Genomic DNA, 22,867 nt, shown 5'->3' with positions numbered 1-22,867 from the left:
AAAGAGGAGACGTGGTGCCAGCGTGGCTCGCGAAAGCACCGATGCCGTCCGTGACTGGACCGAGCCAGCGCCAACGAAGCCCCTGTTGGCGTTCATTGGGGGAGGTGTGCAGCGTGGTGGACCCGATGCTGGAGCAATTTTTGAGGGCGTGCATCAACTTGTGCCTGACGATGATTCCTGTGGCCTCGGTGGAGCTTGCGGTGCTGCGCGTTGAGCAGCCTAGCCGCGCACACAGCGGCGACGCATTTCCAATGCATTCCCAAGCACCGGCCGCGGTGGTGACGACCAGAATGCCTTGTAAACAGTGCTGCCTACGAGTGTGCTGCGCGGTACGACTCACGCGGCTCGTGCAAAAGTAAATTGCAGCCTGCTGAGCGAGCGTTCCGGGGCGTGACGCGAGGGTCGTCTTGGAGCCGGAGATGGCCATTCGGGCCCAGCATGGGGCCCTCCTTAGCGGTTGCGCGGAGCCCTAGAATGGGTGCGGTGGGCAGAAGAGAAATTCGCCAGCCCGTCTATCGAATGAGAAAACCACACCAACGCTCGCGAACATCCTCCCCCTTGCTCTCCTTTTCCTTCGCCGCTCTCCCTTCTCTTTCACCTCGTCATCTCCACTCAGGTCGCCGCAGCCAGCGCTCGAAACCCCCCAGCCTCTCTGGTCCGACCTAGCCGTGCATCCGGCCTGAGGAAGACCCTTGCGCCCTCGGCAACCAGCAGGCCTCGTTTGCTGAGCCAGCTTCGTGCGCGTCCTCCATCACTCCTCCATCGCATCACCGGCGCTCGCTGTCCGTGCAAGAGTGCTCACTCCTCAACGTGTAGCGTTGTCGTCGAGTCGACACACCTACCTTGCTTGAGCCCTCTCGCGTCACCTCCGACGGCCAACGTCGCTACGAAAACATCGGCCGCCTCATCCTTTTGCATCCGCATTCTTGTGGCATTTACTCGGCGCCTTTCTTGGTTGAACTACTTAGCTCTTGCCCTTTTTGTTGGGTCGCCCCTGCTGTTCCACGCCTTCCGCGTTTGAACACACACCTCGCACCCACCCACCCACGAGGAGCGAGCTGCCAGCTTTCACGACCTGTCCGCGACCCTTTTTTCACGACGATCTATTGATTTAGACATCGTCCTGAGCTCGCGTTTCAGTGGCGCCCGCTGCCACCCAGCCGTTTCCCCGGACACGCACTGCGCGTCTCTAATTTGGGTCTCAGCTGCGACACACGCTTCGGCCGATTCTCTCGCCGGCTGCGCTGTACCAACGACAACGACCCACTGTCTGGCCGCGACAGCATTATTACAGTCTCCACCGCTTGCTCGATTGTCTTAGACGAACAACACTCTCTTGAATCACGATTTCCTTTGTGCATGAGCGGATCTTATTAGAGCGTCGGTAAGCTCTTTCGCAGAGCGCACGCTCAACCCTCGTGCGGTCAGGAATCGAAGAACTGTAAGTTCCATCGCCTCAAAATCCATCCCGATCGCCACTGACATCGTCGCAGGGTTACCAGTATCTTCGTTCCTCTGCAACTGCATCTTCATCATGCCATCCTTCTATCCTCGACAGAACATGCCCCGGCAACAACTACCGCTCACGCCGCCCGAGTTTGTACCCAGCTACCACTCTGGCTGCGGAGGGATGCCCTACCAGCAATCCGCCTACGGCGGTCAGCCCGGCATTCGGTCGCACGATGATGCCTATGATTTTGCAGACCGCTACAACCAGCTCTCGATCGCGATGCCTCCCATGTACCCGCAATCAGGCACCTATCTGAGCAGCGCACCGCCGAGCCTTCCGCCGCCGAGCTCATTCTATGAGTCCAACGGCGCGACGATTCTCCCGCCGATGCGACACTCCATGGGAGACGCCGCTATGCAGCAGCACCGCGCTCAAGAGCTCACCCAGCGCCCTGCCCAACAACCCAAAGAGGAGAAGCCTGTGGGCGGCGTGTCTGCAAAGTTGGACTACGACATGGAAGTCATGACGGACTTTGTCTGCGAGATGGCCTTGGATGTTATCACACCCGGTCGCATGATGCCGCCGTCTTTCCGAAAATGGGTCCACCAGGTACTTTGCGCAACGAGGCTACCTTCCGCAACCATAATTCTGAGCATGTTCTACCTCTCTTCGAGGATGCCCATGCTGGCTGGTCTTCCCAAGAACGACAACCACCTGTTCCGCCTCCTTACTATTGCCCTGGTACTAGGAAGCAAGTTTTTGGACGACAACACGTTCATCAACCGCTCATGGTCTGAGGTCAGCGGCATCCCTGTCGCCGATCTGAATCAGTTGGAGATGGAGTGGCTGGTGGCTATCGAGTTCAAGTTGCACCGCGATCCCACAGAGCACCAAGGCTGGAACACCTGGTCAAACCACTGGAAGACGTATGAAGAGCGCGCTGCTGAGCGAGCCGGCTTGCCCAACAAGCTCAGCCCCATTGACACCTCCGTGCAGCGACAACGCTCGATCAACAAGCCGCTGCCGCCGCTACCGATGCAGCAGGCCTACAACCCCCCGCCGTATGACTACACTCCCAAGTCTGCCCAGCCGTCGTTCAACAATGTTGCCAGCTACTCGCAGTACGACCCTTGGCGGGCAGCCAATGAGCATTCGCCCGCGTCTGCTCCTACGACTGGTCCCACTACCCCAGAGTACTACGGCAGCGCGGGACCTTGGGCTCCGGAAGGTTACTCGCGTCGCACCATGTTTGGCTTCCCACCCCTGTCTCAGACAACTCCGAGCCAGCCCCAGCAGTCCAATTATGGCCCGCCTGCATACACGACGCAATACCATCCGCCTGCCTGGAACACCCACGGCGTTAACTGTGGTTGCATGTACTGCGCGCAGAGGCACCCGTCCTACTTCATGGCGCCTGGCTTCGGTCCTCAGGCGGTCGCTGTTTAGCACCCAGCTGCTTCCAATGTGTCAGCATGGTAGGACTCAGCCACCTACCATCTGCCAGTCTGGACCTTTCCGAGGCCTGCTTCATAGAAGACCTACTTGCTGGCATCACGACTTTCAAATTGTTTCACGACTTGCTTCTTCGACCTCTACATATTGCTTGGCCTTTTACCCCATTTCAGCGATTCATTTGTTCAAAAGTTATCTCCTCGCACCTGCTCCTCACCTCTGGACTCGACGTTTCCGGCCTTACCAAAAAACTTGGGGGCTGATCAGCCTACCTCGATATAATCCAGGCCACCCAGTCCTGCTCGGACAATAGGCGTCGGTACTGCTGTCCTTGACTATGGCTGCCTCCGCCCGTCACATCGAGATCATCTTGCAAGGCGCTCATTCGTTTTCTTCTTGTCGCTATTCCAGACGCATGCGTGCGCTATTCGAGCTCGACGAAAGCACGCACGGCTCGCGATCATCTTGCATGATAGATTTCCTTACTACATTTCGCAACACCGGTTTTTCATTGCTTGATTTCCATCTAGACATTTGGGTTTTGTCACGGTTCATCGGGAGCACTTACAGCGAAATTGTGGGACCACGGCGTTCTGTTTGTTCGGTTCAGATTCTAACGATGCTTTTCAAGGCTGCTCGCCACGCTTTGGGCGCGGGTCATCGGGCAGTTTTCCTTTTGTTTTGTTGCACTTCGCCACTAGATTGGCACACGGGGTTCATTGCACTTGTTAATGGTTTTGTTTTGGGCTGTTGAAGGAACGCGGGTACGGCCAGAGCGTCGATCGCGTCAGACCCGCCATCCAAAGGATGTTGGCTGTACCTGTTCTTCCACGGCCCGTTGGTTTGCGGTTTTAAAGAGCTCACGATTTGATTCCCCTCCATCGCCTCCGTTTTCCCAATTGCGGAGCTGTAATTAATCGGCATCGGACTACGACGGAGCATAACTTTTTTTTTTCTTTGGGTGGGACAGGCCTCGAGCTTTTATGAATTCTATACCGGGTAGCACATTAGGGACTTGGAAGGAGTGGTTCGAAAATCGTGCTTTTACTGTTCTGTGAAAGGCAGAGCTCGAGATAGCAGCATCAAAATGGAAAAGCGTGTTTGGGGAGTCTGCTGCAGTCACCTGATTTCCTATGCATGGCTTTGTCTTCGTCTATACATGGTGAGTCCCCCCGCGGGGCGGCGTAGCGTGACCACCTTTCGTCCGCACCGTTGCACAAGAATATACCGGCTCAGCTGCTCCCGGTTCCCACGGGCGCCGTAGGCAACTTCTCGGACGTAGCACGTTTCTGCGGGAAGCGGAGCAAAGAATCGTCCCGGTACACCGATATGCAATCGACGCCGGACTTAACGCCTTCGCTTCCAGCCCTGCTTTCACGGAGTCGTGTCGTCATTGCCCAATCACGAGTGAGGCCTGCAGCCCTGGAGAACCCACATGCCCGCCGGTCAACGAGACGGGCGAGTTTTTTGCTCGGCGTTTAGGGCGGATCTAGAGAATATGGCAGAACATCTTGCGCGCTCACGCGTGCCTTTGGATCGTATATAAGTTTGACTTGGGGAAAGGAGGGTTGAAATGTCGTCGTCTTTATTCAATACTTGGTCTGCGAGATTCAGGGCGATTTCTTCAAGACAGACGAAGAAGCACGTAGGTAGTACGTCAACACCAACAGGATTTGGGTCATCGAAAGAAGCACCCTGGAGATACTTGCATACCCATTCGAAAACGCATCGCCGCTTCCAGAAACGAGAAACCTTCAGGCACAACACGCGGTCCTCACCATCAACGTCGCCTCAGACGAAATCGAAATCGAAACCGAGGGACAGGAACTGGTGGCAGCCGCCGAACTTCGCCTTCACAGTCAAGATGAGCGGCGCAGGTGGAGCAGGCATCGCCGCTGCCGCCATGTATGCGGTAGTCAGCAATCCCGCTGCCGTTGGTGCGAAACCTGAAGACGCGGATGCGAAGGCGCATCATCTGAAAGACGGGAAGGGGTTTATCAATCCTTGGGACAGCTTTCGGGATTTTGTGGGATGGAAGATGGGGATGAGGTTGCTGTGGTACGTCCACCTCCCCCATGCAGTCCCATCAATACACAGCAAAAGAAGAAGGTTTACGTACGGACCTGGCTGACTAGTACTTGATGCAGGAGGAAACTCTCGGGCCAGGTGAAAAAAGTAGACACCACACCCCCAACCGTGCCCGTCGTCACACCTTCTTTCAGACACCCCCGGGAAGGCGGCAAGTTGCGAGCGACCTGGCTCGGCCACGCCTGCTACTACGTCGAGTTCCCGTCGGGCCTGCGCGTCCTCTTCGACCCCGTCTTCGAGGACTGCTGTGCGCCAGTCAACTTCAAGATGTTCAAGCGCTTCACGCAGCCGCCGTGCGAGATTGAGGATCTCCCGGCGGTCGATCTTGTGGTGATTAGTCACAACCACTACGACCATTTGAGCTATCCCACGATCAAAAGGATACAAAAGGCCTTCCCGAACGCACACTTTTTCGCGCCGCTGGGGAATAAGAAGTGGTTTGTGGACAACGGGGTGGGTGCGGGGCAGGTGACGGAGCTGGACTGGTGGGAGGAGCGGGACGTGCGACTGTCGCCCGGCTTCCCAGACGGTACCGCGGAAAAGAAAGAGATGGGTGCTGTATCTGTGAGCGCCGCCTCGACTCGCAGCAGCCCAGCGGACATCACCGCCGCCATCAGCGCCCTCCCCTGCCAGCACGTCTCCGCGCGCGGGCCCTTCGACAAGTGCAAAACCCTCTGGGCCTCCTGGAGCGTCTCCTCGGGCGGCGCCAGCGTCTACTTCGCCGGCGACACGGGCTACCGCGCGGTCCCCGAGTCGACGCCCGAAGGCGACGACGGATACGGGCCCGCGTACGCCCATCTCCCAGTGTGTCCTGCGTTCGCGCAGATTGGCACACACCGCGGTCCTTTTGATCTGGGCTTGATTCCGATCGGCGCGTACGAGCCGCGCTGGGTCATGAGCCCCATGCATGCGAATCCGCAGGACAGCGTGAACATCTTTGTCGACACCAAGTGCAGGACAGCGTTGGGCATGCACTGGGGGACGTGGGTCCTCACCGAGGAAGATGTAATGGAGCCGCCGCGGAAGCTGAGGGAGGCGCTCAAAGAGAAGGGTCTCAGGGAGGAGGTTTTTGGCGTTGTGGATATTGGGGAGAGCAAGGAGTTTGAGAGTGGGGAGGTGAGGGGAGGTGAGTGAGGCCGAGAAGCAGGCAGCATGTGTCACGAAGAGGTGGATGGAGCTTATTGTACGATGTACGAGATACCCAGATATAGACGACGTTGAGAGCGCGGAATCGCATTTATTAGTAATCGGATGTATGTGGTCTGACCATGTATATGCAGGTATAAATCAACCAGGGACCTTGATGAAAGAGCCACAACATCTTGAAGAGAGATGACCTTGCTCCAGCCCCATTGTTATAGTTCTCGCACATGTTGCTTGCTGGCCACTGGGACAAATTCCATTCTTTGAACCTCATTGCCCATTGTGAGCCGGCGCTTGCAGAACATCCCAAATCTTTCAAATATTCGCGCTACGAAGCGAATCGCGCAGACTCCTTCGGCTCACCTTGAACGCTTCTGCTGAAGTGAGTTTAAGCTTGCGTGCAAGCCCCAGTCTTACACCTGTCGTCATCCCGCCCCAGCTTTCCCCTTCGCAGCACTCTCACATGCAACCCCAGGACCACCGCCCTGGCACAGCGCTTACACTCAATCGCATGTCGCATACACCGATTTTCAAAAAACAATATGTCTCACTCACCTCAAACCCTCTGCCGGCCATCCTCATACCATACGTCTCTCCAATGAAGGCGCCAGCCCTGTTAACACTGCTCTATTTCCTTGCGCTTTGTGAGGGACGTGGTGATCCAAGTAAGGTGCCATAGAATCGACGTGTTCGTGCAGAAGTGAGAGCAGTGAGGTGAGTGGTGAGGGCATGACCATGTGTGAGACAGAAAGGAAAGCGCATGTGGTAGCGCGGAAAGAGCGCGTAGCGTGAATGCTACAACTGAATTCGAGACCAAGACTTAACACTGACTGTAGTGAGTGACATATGGCTCTCACAAACTTGTATGGGGGATGACTGAGTCGGAGATTGAATTACCAAACGTACATGCAGGTATCGGAATCCTAGAACAACGCCATGCACCCTTTTCCACCAAATGCCCGTCCTCATTACCGTTAGTCGTGTTCGTGATTTTTACTTTTTGCTCCCCTATCCTAAGCTTAGATCGAACAATGCAAATTCTACAACTCTGCCTCTATGATTACTTTTGTCGGTTGGCGTCTTCAATGCAACCCGTTAGTAGTGCCCTTCTTCGATCTGCGCTCCTTGACGGCGGCGGCAAGGTCTTCGAGGGTGTTGACGGTGGTGTCCCAGTCGATGCACGCGTCGGTGATGGAGACGCCCTTCTTGAGCGCGCTAGGACCCTCCGGCGGGACCTTCTGGTTGCCCTCGTTGATGTTGGACTCAATCATCACGGCGACGATGCCTGTCTCGCCGTCGCGGATCTGCTCAGAGATGGCTTTGGCGACCTTGGGCTGGTTTCGATGGTCCTTGCTGGAGTTGCCTAGAGCAAGTCAGTTGTGCCTTTATATCAAGGAAGTCAAGGAAGCGCCAACGTACCATGCGAACAGTCAACCATCATGACCTCGGGCAGGTTCTTCTTCCTCAAAGCTTCGCGGGCACCCTTGATGCTCTCCTTGTCAAAGTTGGTGCCCTTGGTTCCGCCACGGAGAATGACAAAGCAGTGCTCGTTTCCTGCCGTCCTGGTGATAGCAGCTAGGCCCTGCTTCGTTACGCCCATGAAGTGATGCTTAGCAGCCGCAGCGCCGATGGCATCAACAGCGACAGTCAGACCTCCATCCGTTCCGTTCTTGAAGCCAATGGGGAAAGAGAGACCAGAAGCCAGTTCGCGGTGCAATTGCGATTCGGTAGTGCGTGCACCGATGGCACCGAGCGAGATGAGGTCCGCGAGGAACTGGGGCGAGATTGTGTCGAGCATCTCGGAGGCGATGGGCATGCCCTTGGAAGTCAAGTCGCAGTACAATTTGCGTGAGACGCGCAGACCCTTGTTGATCTGGTAGCTCTCGTTGATGTCCGGGTCGTTGATGAGGCCCTTCCAGCCGACCGTCGTTCGTGGCTTCTCGAGGTAGGCACGCATAATGATGAGGAGCTCGCCGCTGAGCTTGTCGGCGAGGGCCTTGAGACGGTCGCAGTATTCGAGGGCGGTGTCGGGGTCGTGGATGGAGCAGGGCCCGACCATGACGAGGAGGCGGTCATCCTGCTGGGTGATGATCTGGATGCATTCCTTGCGGCCGCGAATGACCGTCTCTTCGGAAGCCTTGGTGATGGGGATCTCGGAGGACAGGAGCTGAGGAGGGATCAACGGGTCGTAGCCGAGGACTGCGAGTTACGTGGTCAGCATTGGCTGCCCATAGGCGCGTCAGAGAGAGGCTTTACCGCGCACGTCGTCGCTGACCGAGTTCTGGTTCATGTTTGCGGATGCGGAGTCGGCCATGGTGGGCGAGTGAAGGGCTTATGACTGGCAGTCAGTATGCGTTATGGTGTGACCAGGGTGCCAATTGACCAACGGACTGCGTGTACGGGGCAGGGGGGAGGCGGTCAATAGAATGAGCGCTGCTGTGTAGACTTGCAAAGGGCGCGCCTACGTGCAAGGTGCAACCAATGGGAGGAGGGGCAATGCGCAGCTGGGAGGGGCAATTGGACGAGAGAAACGCGAGACGTACTTTTGCGAGCGGGCGAAAGGGCAAGGGAGTGTGCTTGCGTCGATGTGCGTCCGACGTCGGGGTTCGAGGGCACGCGAGAGGCAAACTTGTAAGAGACTCGCGCTGTCAACCTCACAGTCACGTCGTCGCTGGCAAAATAATTTCGAGCCACGGCGGGGTTCCCGTCTCACCGCCTTAGGCCCGCGAGAGCCCGGCAGCGCGGGCCTGGCCCAAGCGACCAATGTGCCCTGCGTCGCGCCGACGCCGTTCGCGCCCTCGTCCTCATCACGGCCATCTGGCGCCGTCGCTGTGCCTTGTTGGCGAGGCATCGCCACAGAGTGCCTCCCCGACTCGCCATCATGCACTCGAGCGCCAGTCCCGCGCTCTATAGCAGCCGTATTAAGAGCTAACGTGTGTGTGTGATTCGCTGCTCGTTGCGCGCAGCTACCCCACAGCGACCGCCGCGCGAGCTGAGAGAGAGACGGGCTTTTCCCAGGGCCAGCCACGAGCACGAAAACCATCGCGGCGAACCTGCTGCACTCGACCTGCGACCTCCACGCTCCACCAACGCCAGCCAACTATGGGATCGCCGTTCGTGTACCCGCTGTGGCGCATGTAAGCCGCCCACCCGCACCTGCCTGCGTGAAGCAACCGGCCATCTGAAACAGCTGCTCCAAAGCGACCTCCCCTGACCTACATCCCGCGCCTGTTACAAAACACAAGCGCCTGCACTTGGCTCGCCCCGAAGCTCCCACTCACCCCAACATCCGCTGTTTATCGATACGTCCCCGGGTGCCCTTCACCGTGCTGCGCGCGCGTGACCTCGCCGACCTACCTGACCACCAACACATACAACCCTCGCTCTTCTATCGACGCAATGCTAGCGTTCCACACCATGAACACCAAGCGGCGGCGGGACGACGACTCAGATTCCGACGACGACCGGTACCTCAAAGTGCGTCGTGTTTCGACCGCTGGGCCAAACCAAACGGCTAACACACAACAGAAATCACGGCCATGGAACATTCAAGCAAGCGTACCGTGGGCAGAGAAACACGCTCACAGCACAAACGCTTTCTCTGGATACGTCTCAAAACCCTCACCGCCACACGTCGTACCTGGTCTGGAGGCAATGACACCCGCCGAGTCGGAGCACAGCGAAGCAGATTCGCCAGTATCAATACCCGAGGAACCCCAGATGATACTTTCTTCTCGCGGCGGCATAGACTACGCCATGCAAATGGAAGAAGACGAACCCGAGGCCGTTACCAGCCAGCCACCAGACTCGCCCTTCGTCACCAACTTCCGCCCCGCAAAGCTGAACTTCGACCTATTCAACCGCGACCAGGCGAAGCACGCCCCCGACATAGCTCACCGCATCCCGACGCCCATATACCCGACGTTCCAGACCACAAGCGGCATGAGTGGCCTAGGATATCCCAACAGCGGCTTCGCAGGCGGCATGGCTCCGAGCAACGGTTATCTCGGCGTTCCTTCCGATCCCAGGAGCGAGCCGCACAATCCCACAATGGGAATCCCCCACCGGCGGCAGCGCAGCCAGGATCGCACCATGCGCATGCCGTCGCCCATCTCAGAGGACGAAGATATACCTGATACGCCGACCGCGCAGACGCAATCCCAGCTCGAGCGTCTTAGTGTGACGACATACCACGCAGCCGACCGCATGGACATGGAAATGCCGCCGCCGTCGGGCACGCCCACGCGCGGTAGGAAGCGCAGCGGCGCACTCACGGGCATGGGCCGCTTCAGCATGGGGTACCGCGACGACTGCGAGAAGTGTAGGCTGCGCGTCCCGGGGCATTATTCGCACTTTCTGTAGCGCCCGAGCTGCGAAGATTAAGAGCGGTGGAGTTTCTGTACAAATGATTTACGCATCATGAATGTGCGTTCAGGCTATGAATCTATCTATTGGTTGCGGGAGTACGGGTACATTTTTATCATGCAGCGAGACACGGACAGCATTTCCATCTGTCGCTGTTTTTGTATCGGTTCCGCAGGAGACAGGCATTGTATCTGCTCGCTCCACGAAGCATGTTCACGGTGTACGCAAGGGATCACACGAAACAAAGTTTACAGAACGGCCAACACGCAAGCATAATTTTATATCCACCGATCAATGAAATCGAACCTCAAGACCGCTCCGAGTGGCTTTGAAATACATCGCAACCTGTCATGACTTCGTCCCTCGACCAGTGACGCATGCTGATAACACGCTCGCAGCCTGGTTTGCCTAGCACGCCCTTGACATGTTCATTTGATCACCCAACAAAGCACGCCGAAGCACTTGCACAGCTCCAACATACTCATTCGACCACCTAGGAAAGCATGCTAATGCCCCTCGCTATGCTTTTCACCAGCCAACCGCGCAGCCGCTGCACCTTCAGGATCTTTACTCCTCGCCGTACACTCAACCTGATGCAGACACAAGCAGTCCTTCATCACACATGAGTATTAACTACGCACTCAACCTACTACAAGCCCAAGTAAGCAGTAAAGTTTCGGGACCAGTCGAATCCGGGAGGCGGTACGGTTTCAGAAGACGAAACCAAACGCCCCTGCCGCTTCGAACACAGCCGTGGCGCCCAGCACGCGAGATGCGAGGGGAGCTTCCACTCTATTTCCCGACGGGGCACCCAGCACGATGGATTGGTACACCGACTGGATGATCACCGCGCCGCGTTGAGCAGAACAGCAGTGTTGCGCAATCGAGAGTCGCGCTTTGAGGAACATCCCATCCCTGGCACGGCTGAGGCGCAACTCGTCCGACGGTGTCAAGCGGGCCGACCGCGCTTTGAAGCGTGACACCGCTTGCATGGACGCGTCGCCGCGCTTCGCGGGTGCGTGTGGTGGGTTGGTGGAGCAGGTGCTGCTACGGGTCCGGCTGGCGACGGGCAAGCAGTGCTGCCCTACACACCGCAGCAATGCCAGTACGGGAACGTCGCTGGGCTCCACCGCTTCCTGCACCGCAGCTGTGGAGCGGCAGCGGCGCAGTGCCGAAGCAAGCGGTCCTCTCCTCTCCCCGCCACAGCAAAACTGGCCCAGTCCAACAACGTCAGATGAGACCACTCTATCTTTTTTGGCCTGCCGACGCCTGATTACTACAGCATGGCAGACCGCGAAAGCATACGTGTGCTCAGATCATCCTGTTTTCGTTCTCTTTCGGTGCAGCACTGCTATTGCAAAGCCCGTCGCAACACCCATTCTTCCAGCCAGACAATCTCAGCCTTTACCCAACTCACAAAAACCAATCGGTAACCCCATCCCAGCCCTTGCCCTCCTCATCCTACATGGACCCCATGTTCGCACGCCTCTTATCCAGATTGACAGCCTCCCTCAAACTCGGCCACTCCACCTTACTCGCACACCCCGTACTCCTTTCCTCAGCATCGAGTCTTCCCTAAACATCCTCGGCGTTGGAAGTCTCCTCATCACGCTCAGCCTCAGCAGAGCCATGTGCTTGTTGGGGGGAGTGCGGCGCAGACGGGAGGCTGGGCGCCGGCGACAACGTCGGGCTCAGGTAGATTTCCGCAACAGACCCGTCCCAGTGTACGCCCTCAGCAGGAGATACCGCGCTGCTGCTGGACGGGCCAGCGGTCCAGGCGAGCTCCGAGAGCTCATACGTCGGAGTGGGATAGGAGAGCATTTCTGGCTCGGAGGCGAGCTCGTAGTCTGATGAGAGCAGCTCGGGCTCGGAGGCGAGGCCTTGCTGTGAAAATGTGGCGCTGATGGGCCGAGGGGTTGAAGGTTGGAAGATGGAGTAGTCATCGTCTGTTGGCGGAGGCGGCGATGGTAGGTATGTGCTGGAGTAGCCGTCCTGGGAAGGCGGTGGTGCGGAGGGTTGCGAGCCCCTGAAGAGGTCGCGGCCATCACCTAGGGCCACCATAGTCCAGATGTTATTCTGGGGGACGATCCGGTCGCTGAAAGGCGCGAGGACGTGGCGAGCTAACCCTGGTACGATCTCCTCGTATCCATCTGGTAGTGTAAGGGGCGGAGACGATCGAGGCGTAGGCACAGGTTTAGGGGACTTCTTCCTGGGCCGGTCTGTGCCGATGGGCGCTTGTTGATTGTTACCACGTCTGGGGGAACCCAGAGGTGCGGACCCTCTTCTCAATGACTTCCTCAATTCTTTCGGCGTTGTCCACACCTCTTCGCCTGGCAGCTCTCCCAAAGGCACACTGTCCGGACAATTTGAGCACCAGCAAGGGTTACCGTGGCCCATTCCGAGGAAATCCCGGGGGTACACCGATCGGAAAAACCCATCAAAGCGGCTCGTTGTACGTGGCTCTAGTGGAGCAACACTTGGGTCTGAGGATGGACCAGCCACGGCTTCAAGTGAAAGTAGATGGCTATCTCGGTATGTATAAGTGTATGGGTGCGGCGACTTATAAATATCTGCGCGTAGCCAGGATTTCTTGAGCAAAAGTTGGGATAGTTCCCCAGATACGTAGTTCGGACTGCAGTCGGCGGGGAGATAAGGCGAAGATGTCGGAAGAGACTCAGGCATAAGCGGGGCCGTAAGAACGGGAGCTGCAACGTGAGGAAAAGTAATGGAGAGTGGAGTGGACGGCAAAGCCCTAGTGTGTGAACCCTCCTGCATCTGTCGCTGCATGCCTGTCTGTTGCGTAATCGGCGGAAGAGACTCTATATCTGGAAGACCAACTTGAACATCCTTTTCGAGTCTGTATAGCGGCAGTCTACCGTGGGCAGTGTTAAACCCTTCCGTAGCAAGGGCCCGACCGGCCGATGCAACGGCCTCTTGAGCAGATGTGGAAGACATTTCGGCCAATGACCTTTCTGTTGGAGAGTTTCGAGTCGTGACTGGACGTGGGGGTTTGCCTGCTGGTATTTGGAGTGCAGCAGGAGGAGGGCTCGCGAGAAAAGCTGGTAATGAGAAGAAGCGAGGCTCCTTTTGTTTAAATTCTTCGTGGTGACTCGGTGATGGAGAAGTCCCGTGATGACTGGGGGATGGAGAGGCTCTCTCTCTAAATATACGGTCAGGCTGCAAAAATGCATTCTGAGGAGTGGTAGGTTCCAGACTTTTTCCAGGGCGGAACTGCGGCGCCCAATGATGCCGCACTGTGTCCAAAGCGTTGGTGACGCTGTCCCGTGGTTTGGTAAAAGTGGTTGGTGTGGTCGATCCACCATCGTTCAAGCTCAGTGCCGCGACTTTGTCACATATCTCACCCGAAACATCACTCTTTCGCGCTTCTCGAATCTTTCGAGTGTACTTGAGCTTCTGCTTGCCGGTTCGTCTACGGCGACGCTTGCTCGGTTTGGACGGAGGGGGAGCGAAGTCAAACAGCCATTTCATCGGTGCTGGCGACGGCTCAAGGTCAGCGAGAATGCTGAAGCGATTCGCTAGCAATCGTTAGTAGGTCAATTCCGGCTACTGCAAGTCGACTAGGCGTACGCGTAGGAGCAAGGTTTTGGTGCTGGTAACCGGGCGCCCGGCTCCTTGCCACTCTTTCTAGAGAGCTCGTCATGCGACGCTCGGTGGGCCTGACTTGGCGAGTTCGCGTGGAAGATGAATGCTTACGGGTGCACGATCTTTTGTGATAAGGGGAGCCGGATAGGATAGGTGCCATGCGATGCTTGTCCAACGGCAGGTATGAGGTGCGGCGTATGGATAGGGATAGGGATGAGGAAGGGGTTTGGGGAAGAGGGCAGAAGCGCGTGGGAACAATACAGTGTGGTGCAGCTATCATAGCATGACGCCATGTCGTGATAAGCTCCTGCTGAGGAAGGGACCGATGGATGATGGGCAAGAAGGGAAATTGCAGCGAACACGAGTATGTCGTGCATCCAGGACTTGATGGTACCAGTCATCCATGACAAGAGTCTCTCCCAAGCGACCCGCAGAAACGCGAATGCGTTCATATCCTACAGGATTACGTCCATGACGGATAGCTTGGAGGGTCCCTTCGACTGTGCATGGAACATCCCACCGAAGATCGGAACACTGAAATAGGTTGATATACTTCAACTACTACGTACGTAGCAGTTTCCCCATCTCTTTGAGGTATCTGGAGCCTTGATGCCTTCGCATTTGCAGGGTCCATGCGATACAGACCGTGGTACCGGAAAAGACCGATGAACCGGACTTTTGGGTCTGAGTGTACGAGTAGCACCACCGTTTCGGATCAGGACAGAATTCGTTCGGTGAGTAGCGCGTTGCCGGTGTTGGGAGCTATCACGATGTCCAGCCGTGGTTGTGGTTGTGGGTTAGTCAGGCTTGGCAGGAGACCCTCACCGTGCTAGCATGACGCAAATTAAGATCTTGGTGGAAACTTCCCCCCACATTAGTGAGGTGAGCAACGGCTTCCGGCCACCGCAACAGCACGCACGCACCGAGCCCCGCTCACCACGCTCCTCTCCGTCTCTCCTCCGCCGAGCTCCAGGATAATTGGCTCCTGATCCTGCGCGCAATTATCTTGGAGCCGCGTCCTGCCCGCCGCCTCGCTCTCTCCAACATGGCGACCAGCCACGCCGTCTCCGCCGCCGCGCCCAAGCAGCAGCCTCGCCGCTCCGTTAACCGCATCATTCCCGCCGTCCCGCACCGCTTCTCGCGCCCGCCCGCCGCGAGGCCCCTCACGCCCGAGGATCCCTCCACGGCGGCCCAGCGCGGCTCGGATACGCAGCCAGCCATCAAGAGCGCAAAGCCAGAAGCCGCTCCCGCGCCCATCGAGACGCCTCTGACGCCAGACTCGCGCATCTCGCCTGTGGAGAACCGCGATGAGGACGAGCACGCCCTGGCAAGCTCGCCTGCGCGCTCTGGGGACGATCATGCAGACGGGTCGATGGACGCACAAGGTATGTCGTTGCCTGGTCAAGAGTTTGCGCGTTGTGGACATTTGCTGACATGCGGCCAGGCACAGAGACCGACAACCAATCCGCCGCTGCACAGACTGGTGAAGACCTAGCGGCTACGCCGCAGCCAGAGCAGCCTGCGATTGCTGTCGCGGACGGAGAGCGCCCGAAATCGACCGTACGCACTGCGCTTCCACCCGAATTCTATCCTAGGGAGAAGCCTATGGGACGCACGTATGGTGCAGAGAACGCAGAACTTGCAGCCCAATTTCCTACCGCTCACTTACCTGCTCATCGGCCATCCGTCAGCCTGGAGGGACTCGTCTTTGGTGGAGCTGCGCAGGAGTCTCCTGCTATGCCTTCCACGCCTCAAGATCTCGAGCAAGGTATGCGGGCTGCGCAGCTTGGCTTTGCTCGTCCTCCTCCAGGCCTTGCTCCTCCTCACCTTGCTCCGCAGTTCTACCCTGGCCATTCGCACCATCCGTCAGAGCCTGCCACGCCGTGGCCTCTCCCACCCTACTCCATGGCGATGCTCCCAGAAACTCTCTATTCCAACGGAAATGAGTACCACTCACCTGCGTACCCGCCCGCATCAGGCGCCTTCCAAGCCCCATTCGCGGCCCCCTTCTCGCCCCAGGGCGGTCCAGTGTCGATGAATGGTGTCGCTATGAGGTCGCATTCCCAATCCCCCAGCAAATCCCAGTATGGCGAAGCTGAACCCGGCTCCAATAACGGCGAGGAGTCGCAGAACATTTTGTATGCAAACGGTTCTCCTTCGGCTAAACAGGTGGAAGGGTACGATGTGGTCAAGCACATTTCTAATCAGTTCGGCAACCCTGAGTTCACTGATTACGTCCTTCACATTCGGTCGCCAGACGCTATGCTGTGGTCCATGCCCGTACACGCAGCCATAGTGTCACGCAGCCCAGTGATCTTCGAAGCACTCCGACACAGCGCACCACCTCCTTTCCAGACTAAGGATACGAGGCGATTGGCTGAGGTTCTTACCGATGATCGGTTCGTCACGCCTGAGTCTCTGAACGAAGCAGTCAAGATCTTGTACGCCGCTCCTTTGCTATCTGCCGAAGCCTTCCTCTACAACTTGAGTCCGTGGGATGCTGGCCATGATCAAGGCTATGCGTCCAACGAGGCTCGTAAACGTATGGGCCAGGCCATCAGCTATGCGGCTGCCGGGAGAGTATTGCAGATCCCCGAAATGCAAACATGTGGTCTGCGGATCGCCAAGTCGCTCCTTCGTTGGGACACGCTTGACATAGCTCTACACTTCGGATTCTCGGCGAACAAGACTACCGTGCAGCCCAAGGGTTTTGGAACCGACAATCGCTTGTTGGAGACATACGCAGTACCCTTGCTCGACGATGCGCTCGAATTCATTGTATACAACTTTCCGTCAGACTTCAAACTCTACTCAATCGCCCCAGAATTGCGCCAGAACCCTCGACTGCCGGCCGTCGTTGAGTCTCAGCAGTCTTCTCACAATCCACGATTGAGTAAGATTCGATTCGGCGATGCTCCTCCTGAGGATGAGCTGAAACCCAGCCCTGTCACACAGTTCCTTTCGAGCATCTTGCTATCAATCCCACTCGCTCTACTGGATCGACTCTTCAGCCACCCCGCGGCCGCCAACCAGGTCGGGTGGAGTGGTTTGGTCAGGATCATGCGAGGCGTGATCGAGGAACGTGAGAAGCGTCGCCAGAAGGTCCTCAAGAGTATGGACAAGCCTTTGGATACATCGATCTCCAGGGCTCTGCTCGAGAATCTTTATCGAGAGGAGCGCGTCGAGCCAGCCTCGGAGCGGCCGTCTGGCTTCAAGCCAGTGGCCGTTCGTCTGTCAGACTCGGCGTGAATACGTCTCATTGACGCGCAGCTATGGGTTCCGTGGGACTCACACCCGAAAATCGTTCTCTTGGAAATTTCCTTTTGAAGAGGCACTGCACATCGCAAAGATGAGGCAGAAATGACACTTTCGCAAGAGTTGGAAACTTTCTGGATTCGACGCGGTTTTTCCTTTCGTTCTAAGGCATCGGAGGTTCTTGGTTCCGCATGGCAGAATCTGCGTTTCTGATATTCACGCATCATAGCCAGCGACTCGGGCGTTCATACCAGGCGTTTCCGGTTGATACCTCTGCGTTTACACGGCGGTTAGGCAATAAGCCTTCAAAAAAGCACGAGATGACGAGCATACAACATTCAAGATCACGATGAGACGAGGCAAGTTACCCTTCCCCTTTCCCTTTTGTATATCACCATCCGCGGCATGTCGGGCCGTCTTTTCCTTTTCACCACCCGCGTGATATTATCGTTGAGGGGGTGGACTTTCGGACGGAACGGCAAGCGGTCTCTGCATATTCGGAGATGTCTTCTCGTTTCTCCCTTTCGCATATTGGATCTCGGTGATACTTGAGCGCGAGCTCGGATTTCCGACCAAATAACTACGTAGATAGCACCTTCAAGGTGAAAAATGCATGTTTGGTACTTGCTAGCGTGCGACACTATGGTATGCGGGCATGGTCGGAGATGGCGGATCCGTTGCTTCGTGCCTCTGTACAAGCATGAGACGCCTTCCTCGGCCCCGCTTTCGGGAAAGCTTGTTTGTCTTGCGCGATCCTCTCATACGTGCTCCGCGGCGCTCTCAGTATTGGTCATCCGTAACTTAAGCCCTTCCTGGCTTTTGGTACAGATAGCGGCGGGTTTAGCTGGGAATATGCGCCTTGTTTCCTCTCTTAGCTGGCGCACCTGTGTTTCCTCCAGCCTTTGGTGTGGGGCATGAATCGACGGCGGCTCGCTCCTTCGACACGCCCGAGAGGGAGATAAAGGGTGGACGTTCCTGTTGAGGACCCCGATGATGATGCTTATATAGCTCAAAAGGCATCAGCCTGGACGTCAACACGTCCTGCGGCACAGTGCAGTCAGTCTCAGCCTTGTTCATTGCCCGAGCGATTGCTCTTCGACTCTACTTCTCGTTCGCCGGCGACGTTCCGTTGTGTGTACAAAGGCGCTGCGGATTCAGTACATATATTGATTTAATACCGCCGACGTGCGATCGATATCTTTCGGCATATGGTACACAGCCTGCGCGTGCATATCCTTAGCGCGAGCTGCAGCTCCGATTCGCGATCATGGACCGTGCCACAGACGGGAACTCGACCCTTTACGACGACAACTCCCAGGTCCAGACCACTTCAGATACTATATCGATACACAGCTCGCAGCAACAAGAGGCCCCGCAAGATGCAATACAAGAGAAGGAGCAGCAGGTGATTGAGGAGAGCGAGAAGCCAGGAGCACCGTTGGAGCCTTCGAAGAGTCGACCGAGCATCAATAATGCGGCCGCGATACCTAATGGAGGGGTAACGGCGTGGTTGCAGGTCGTTGGGGCTTTCTTCTTGTTCTTTAATAGCTGGTATGTTGTAGAGCCTATCCTACACCCACGGCCGTCGGAGCTACAGCCAAAGTTTGAAAACTCTTGGTCGGCCGTGTTCCCCCACGATGCAAAATGATGCCACGAGTGTGGGAACTCACAAACAGCCATGTGACCCCGCGAGGTACAACGGCGGCCATGCCCGACGACAGGGCTCATACTTCGAACTCGTTCAATCTGACGTGCGCACAGGGGCATCATCAACACCTTCGGCTCCTACCAAGCCTACTACGAGACCAACCTCCTCACCAGCGCCAATCCCAGCGCCATCTCCTGGATCGGCTCCATCCAAGCCTTCCTCCTCCTCGTCGTCGGCATGATCTGCGGCCCCCTCTACGACCGCGGCTACTTCCGCGGTCTCCTCCTCGGCGGCTCCTTCCTCCTCGTCTTCGGCCAGATGATGCTGTCCTTATGCACGCAGTACTACCAAGTCCTCCTTGCGCAGGCCATCTGCATCGGCCTTGGCTGCGGGTGTCTCTTCATCCCCTCCGTGGCCATCCTGAGCACGTACTTCACGACGAAGATCGCGACGGCGGTGGGGCTTGCTGCGAGCGGAAGTAGCCTGGGCGGTGTGGTGTATCCGATTGTGTTCCACAAGTTGCTCCCGCAGATTGGCTTCGCGTGGACGACGCGCGTAATCGGCTTCATCATCCTCGCGACCATGCTCATCCCCAACGCCGTCATGCGCGTGCGCGTGCTCCCCGCTACATCGCGCTCCCTGATTGACGTCTCCGCCTTCCGCATCCCAGCGTACTCCCTGATGGTGGTCGGCTTCTTCATCGGCTTCATGGGGCTCTACATGCCCTTCTTCTACGCGCAGGTGTACGCCCTCACCGCCCGCATCACCGACGCAAATCTCGGCTTCTACCTCCTCGCCATCATGAACAGCACCTCCGTCTTCGGCCGTATCATCCCGAACTACCTCGCCGACCAACTCGGCCCCTTCAACGTCGTCATCCCCTGCACCGCCATATCCGCGCTCCTGTGCTTCTGCTTCATCGCCACGCACAACGCGCCGGGCATCATTGCGCTGATGGCGTTTTACGGCTTCTTCTCAGGCACGTTTGTGAGTTTGCCGCCGACGATCATTGTGCACTTGAGCTTGAAGGAGAGGGGGAAAATTGGGACACGCATGGGCCAGAGCTTCGGCGTTATCGCGGTGGGGTTGCTCATTGGGACGCCGATTGGGGGCGCGATTCTGGATCGGAGCGGCTTTTGGGCGGTGTGGGTGTATGGCGGGGTCATGTTAGGGGCGAGTGTGGGGTTGCTTTGGGCGGCGCGGGTGAGCCACAAGGGGTGGGGGTTGGTGAAGGCGTAGCGTAGGGAGATGTGCGGGCGAGGGGCAACGAAGTTGGAGAACTTGTGTTACACCACACCGGCAGGGGTTCTCGTGCTTCTGAGCTGGGGCTGCCGGGCATCTGAAGAGGTTTGGCATGTGAGCATTGGGGGCGTTGGTGCGTAGTACATGCGCTTATATGGAGTGCTGCATCGTTATCACCTGGACATGAATAGTTCAAGCATTGCACATATTGGCTCGCAGCATGTCGCGTAGATATCATCGGGTATCATCTCAGCCGTAGCGCTACTCTTCCTCTTCAACCTCCTCGTCCTGCTGCGCCCGCGAGCTCCCCCCCGCGGTGCTACTCCGTGGCTGCACGCGATCTGCCTTCTCTCCAACATACGTCGTCCCCGTCCAGCCCGTCTTGCACTTCGGGCACCGTCTCGCGCCACCCCCTTGCCCCGCAAAGAACTGATTCGCACACCTGCTATGCCATCTGACGCCGCAGTCCCTATCATCGCACCGCAGCCCGATCGTCACAACCTCCTGGCACCCCTCGCAGTCCCTTATCCTGACGATGGGCTCGGTTTCTTCGTCCTCGTCGTCGTCGGGCATCTCGTTGTACGTCTCCTTGAGGTAGTTCCTTAGCTCTAGGAGCCCCCGCGGCGCGAGCGAGTAGTAGTATTTCGATGACAATTGGAAGAAGCCCTGCGCGACGAGGCTATGCAGCACGCGCTGGCACTCTGCGTGGCCGATGCTTTTAACATTTGCCTCGACCTGCGCGGCCTCCTCGTCCTCGAGCTGCGTTGCGGCCTGGCTCTGGCGGTTCCGCGCGGGCGCTTTGGCGAGCTGGGTCGCGCGCATCTGCTTCACAGCCATGATCTCGCGTGTGCGGGTGTTGTTCTCATCAAACATGGCGTCGAGGAGGCGCTTGATGTATGCGATTTCGTCCGGGGTGAAGGACGTCGCGAGCTGCGTGAAGGTGTCCGACGACGTGTTGACGAGGGCGTAGGTGCGGTCGCCTTTTGTCTGGTCGCGGGCGGAGCGGATCTCGAAGTCGAAGGGTGAGATGGCGGCGTTGGTGTTTTGGATGAGCGAGGTTATCGTAGGTTCGGTGATGTCACCTTCGAGCCGTGGGCGCTCGGGGTCTGGGGCTCGTGTGAGCTTTACAATTGTTGCAGGGGAAACAGGCGGCACTGGCCTTGCGCTGAGAGGATGGCAGCTACGACTGGTCGGAGCTTGTCGAGCGTGAAAACTGAGTGGGAGAAAAAGGCTTGTAGAAATGCGCGATGGGCGTCATCGTAGACGGGCGCTTCTGGCGGCTCCCCGCTGTAGCCATTGACCTGCCGTCGCGACATGGCGTGGACGAATGTTGAGGTGTGGGTTATTGACGTGGGCTGCAGTGTGCCATCGGTGCGGGAGCAACCGCGACGCGGGGAACCACGGATTTCGCGCCCAGCCACCGCGCGAGCACGTGACATTATATGGATTGGCCCCTGGACCGGGACACGTTTGTACTTGGAATGTTCAATGCAGGGTCCTCGCAAACTATTCGTAGCCACCGCTACTGAGGACCTGGATCTTGGAAACGTCAACACCAAGAACCGACTTGTGTAATATCTTCCCAGCTTGCATGTGTGGCCAGCCCCGGCTGACGCGGCCGTTTACATCGATTTTCTCCTTGACGATAAATGTCGTCTTGCCGCGCATGGCAACATGAGCAGATGAACATGTTAAACCTGGCTGCACGGGCCGAATTGGTCGAGACATGGTGGCCACACGACTCTAGCTGAAGGCGCGAAAGAAGAAGTGGAGTGATGCTCTCACAAGACAGCAAATTTCGAGCGCTCACGGGCGGTCTGTTCGCAAATGGTAGATGTCACCATATCACGGATCTGTCTGCCGGTACAGTATGCAGGGGTAATGGCCTTGGTTGTGTTACCCACGACTAGTAGCTCGTGTGCTATCGTGTAGTGGGCTTGCCCTCGTGTTTAGTTGGTCAGGCAGCAAAGCCCTTGTAGAAGTTGCGGTGAGCGACGCGCCGGTCAAAGTGGTGATTTGCAGGAGTGCTGCGAACGGAAGCTCGACATGGCGGGATGAGCGCTTGCCGAGGAAGCTCACTCTTTCTGGACATGTTCCGGCGCAGAATGTGTGTGTCTCAAGTGTTGATCTTTGCGCAGATCCAGGGTCCAGACGGCCATCGAACGCCTCGCACAGGGCAGGGACGAAACGAGATCTACCAGCAGCTTGTTTCGCCCCCGGTCAGCTGGCCGAACCTCGGACGAGCCATCGCAGCGACGGTCGGGCAGCACAGGCTTCGAAAGAGGCACTGAGATGGCGCGCAGAGCATGGCTTCCCGATGGGCAGCCACATCAACGGCCCAGGGATGGCTCAGCTACTCGCCGTCACACTTGGACATGCGGCAGCGGGCGCGCACTTGTGCGTTGGGAGCGGCACCTGATGGGGCACATGGAGCGTCTGAGGCGGCAAGGTGGGCCAGCGAGCCTGGGCCCCTATGACGGCGGTAATCCATCCCAACTTTGCTATACCTGCCGATCGCCTCTCAGCCCGGATTTTCGATGCCTCACTTATCCCTCGATCCGCCGCACCCTCCTGAGCACCTCCGCCCTCATTGCCTGCATCCACCGTTTCCGCCCCGCAGC

At 57.5% G+C, this 22,867-nt stretch overlaps 9 protein-coding genes across 9 annotated transcripts; 6 read left to right on the top strand and 3 right to left on the bottom strand.

The window, feature by feature from the left end:
• Window positions 1-1,074: 1,074 nt before the first annotated feature.
• CC84DRAFT_522530 (uncharacterized protein) lies at window positions 1,075-3,068 on the top strand. Its single transcript, XM_018186618.1, has 2 exons — window positions 1,075-1,441; window positions 1,494-3,068. Exon 2 carries the CDS (start codon window positions 1,535-1,537, stop codon window positions 2,894-2,896), a length of 1,362 nt encoding a protein of 453 aa, XP_018038276.1. The 5' UTR covers window positions 1,075-1,441; window positions 1,494-1,534; the 3' UTR covers window positions 2,897-3,068.
• A 1,451-nt stretch (window positions 3,069-4,519) lies between these two features.
• On the top strand, window positions 4,520-6,405 carry CC84DRAFT_523007 (Metallo-hydrolase/oxidoreductase). Its single transcript, XM_018186621.1, has 4 exons — window positions 4,520-4,547; window positions 4,573-4,960; window positions 5,050-6,180; window positions 6,271-6,405. Exons 2-3 carry the CDS (start codon window positions 4,767-4,769, stop codon window positions 6,122-6,124), a joined length of 1,269 nt encoding a protein of 422 aa, XP_018038275.1. The 5' UTR covers window positions 4,520-4,547; window positions 4,573-4,766; the 3' UTR covers window positions 6,125-6,180; window positions 6,271-6,405.
• Window positions 6,235-6,815, top strand: CC84DRAFT_1161957 (uncharacterized protein; the record flags this gene model as incomplete). The annotated part of the gene is made up of 1 exon (XM_018177869.1): window positions 6,235-6,815. Exon 1 carries the CDS (start codon window positions 6,597-6,599, stop codon window positions 6,810-6,812), a length of 216 nt encoding a protein of 71 aa, XP_018038274.1. The 5' UTR covers window positions 6,235-6,596.
• A 227-nt stretch (window positions 6,816-7,042) lies between these two features.
• CC84DRAFT_522639 (phospho-2-dehydro-3-deoxyheptonate aldolase) lies at window positions 7,043-8,608 on the bottom strand. Its single transcript, XM_018186620.1, has 4 exons — window positions 8,517-8,608; window positions 8,390-8,464; window positions 7,553-8,332; window positions 7,043-7,496 (listed from the first exon to the last, which is right to left on the bottom strand). Exons 2-4 carry the CDS (start codon window positions 8,445-8,447, stop codon window positions 7,216-7,218), a joined length of 1,119 nt encoding a protein of 372 aa, XP_018038273.1. The 5' UTR covers window positions 8,448-8,464; window positions 8,517-8,608; the 3' UTR covers window positions 7,043-7,215.
• Window positions 8,345-9,354, bottom strand: CC84DRAFT_522536 (uncharacterized protein). The gene has a single exon (XM_018186619.1). The coding sequence runs from the start codon at window positions 9,174-9,176 to the stop codon at window positions 8,595-8,597; it is 582 nt and encodes a 193-aa protein (XP_018038272.1). The 5' UTR covers window positions 9,177-9,354; the 3' UTR covers window positions 8,345-8,594.
• A 196-nt stretch (window positions 9,355-9,550) lies between these two features.
• On the top strand, window positions 9,551-10,495 carry CC84DRAFT_1214467 (uncharacterized protein; the record flags this gene model as incomplete). The annotated part of the gene is made up of 2 exons (XM_018182629.1): window positions 9,551-9,610; window positions 9,662-10,495. 2 exons carry the CDS (start codon window positions 9,551-9,553, stop codon window positions 10,493-10,495), a joined length of 894 nt encoding a protein of 297 aa, XP_018038271.1.
• Window positions 10,496-12,073: 1,578 nt separating this feature from the next.
• CC84DRAFT_1173499 (uncharacterized protein) lies at window positions 12,074-14,381 on the bottom strand (the record flags this gene model as incomplete). Its single annotated transcript, XM_018180041.1, has 2 exons — window positions 12,074-14,034; window positions 14,087-14,381. 2 exons carry the CDS (start codon window positions 14,379-14,381, stop codon window positions 12,074-12,076), a joined length of 2,256 nt encoding a protein of 751 aa, XP_018038270.1.
• An 825-nt stretch (window positions 14,382-15,206) lies between these two features.
• CC84DRAFT_1063600 (uncharacterized protein) lies at window positions 15,207-17,338 on the top strand (the record flags this gene model as incomplete). Its single annotated transcript, XM_018173612.1, has 2 exons — window positions 15,207-15,501; window positions 15,552-17,338. Coding segments are annotated over 2 exons (2,082 nt in total), but the record flags the coding sequence as incomplete, so codon positions are not given.
• A 1,285-nt stretch (window positions 17,339-18,623) lies between these two features.
• Window positions 18,624-21,272, top strand: CC84DRAFT_1173497 (MFS general substrate transporter; the record flags this gene model as incomplete). Its single annotated transcript, XM_018180040.1, has 4 exons — window positions 18,624-18,907; window positions 19,118-20,207; window positions 20,478-20,825; window positions 20,934-21,272. The coding sequence occupies 4 exons, from the start codon at window positions 18,624-18,626 to the stop codon at window positions 21,270-21,272; spliced, it is 2,061 nt and encodes a 686-aa protein (XP_018038268.1).
• Window positions 21,273-22,867: the final 1,595 nt, after the last annotated feature.

The sequence above is a fragment of the Paraphaeosphaeria sporulosa genome (assembly GCF_001642045.1).
Source record: "Paraphaeosphaeria sporulosa strain AP3s5-JAC2a unplaced genomic scaffold CC84scaffold_3, whole genome shotgun sequence".
Classification (NCBI taxonomy): domain Eukaryota; kingdom Fungi; phylum Ascomycota; class Dothideomycetes; order Pleosporales; family Didymosphaeriaceae; genus Paraphaeosphaeria; species Paraphaeosphaeria sporulosa.
Note: the sequence above shows the minus strand (reverse complement) of the source record. Positions and strands in the feature narration are given on the sequence as shown.

Bases quoted from the DNA above. Each gene is read 5' to 3' on its own strand.
- CC84DRAFT_522536 (XM_018186619.1), bottom strand. From the start codon at position 9,176: ATGGTTTTCGTGCTCGTGGCTGGCCCTGGGAAAAGCCCGTCTCTCTCT.
- CC84DRAFT_522639 (XM_018186620.1), bottom strand. From the start codon at position 8,447: ATGGCCGACTCCGCATCCGCAAACATGAACCAGAACTCGGTCAGCGAC. The intron at 8,333-8,389 runs GTAAAGCCTCTC...CGTAACTCGCAG, and splicing joins GGTCAGCGACGACGTGCGCG to TCCTCGGCTACGACCCGTTG. The intron at 7,497-7,552 runs GTACGTTGGCGC...GACTTGCTCTAG, and splicing joins GATGGTTGACTGTTCGCATG to GCAACTCCAGCAAGGACCAT.
- CC84DRAFT_523007 (XM_018186621.1), top strand. From the start codon at position 4,767: ATGAGCGGCGCAGGTGGAGCAGGCATCGCCGCTGCCGCCATGTATGCG. The intron at 4,961-5,049 runs GTACGTCCACCT...TACTTGATGCAG, and splicing joins ATGGGGATGAGGTTGCTGTG to GAGGAAACTCTCGGGCCAGG.
- CC84DRAFT_522530 (XM_018186618.1), top strand. From the start codon at position 1,535: ATGCCATCCTTCTATCCTCGACAGAACATGCCCCGGCAACAACTACCG.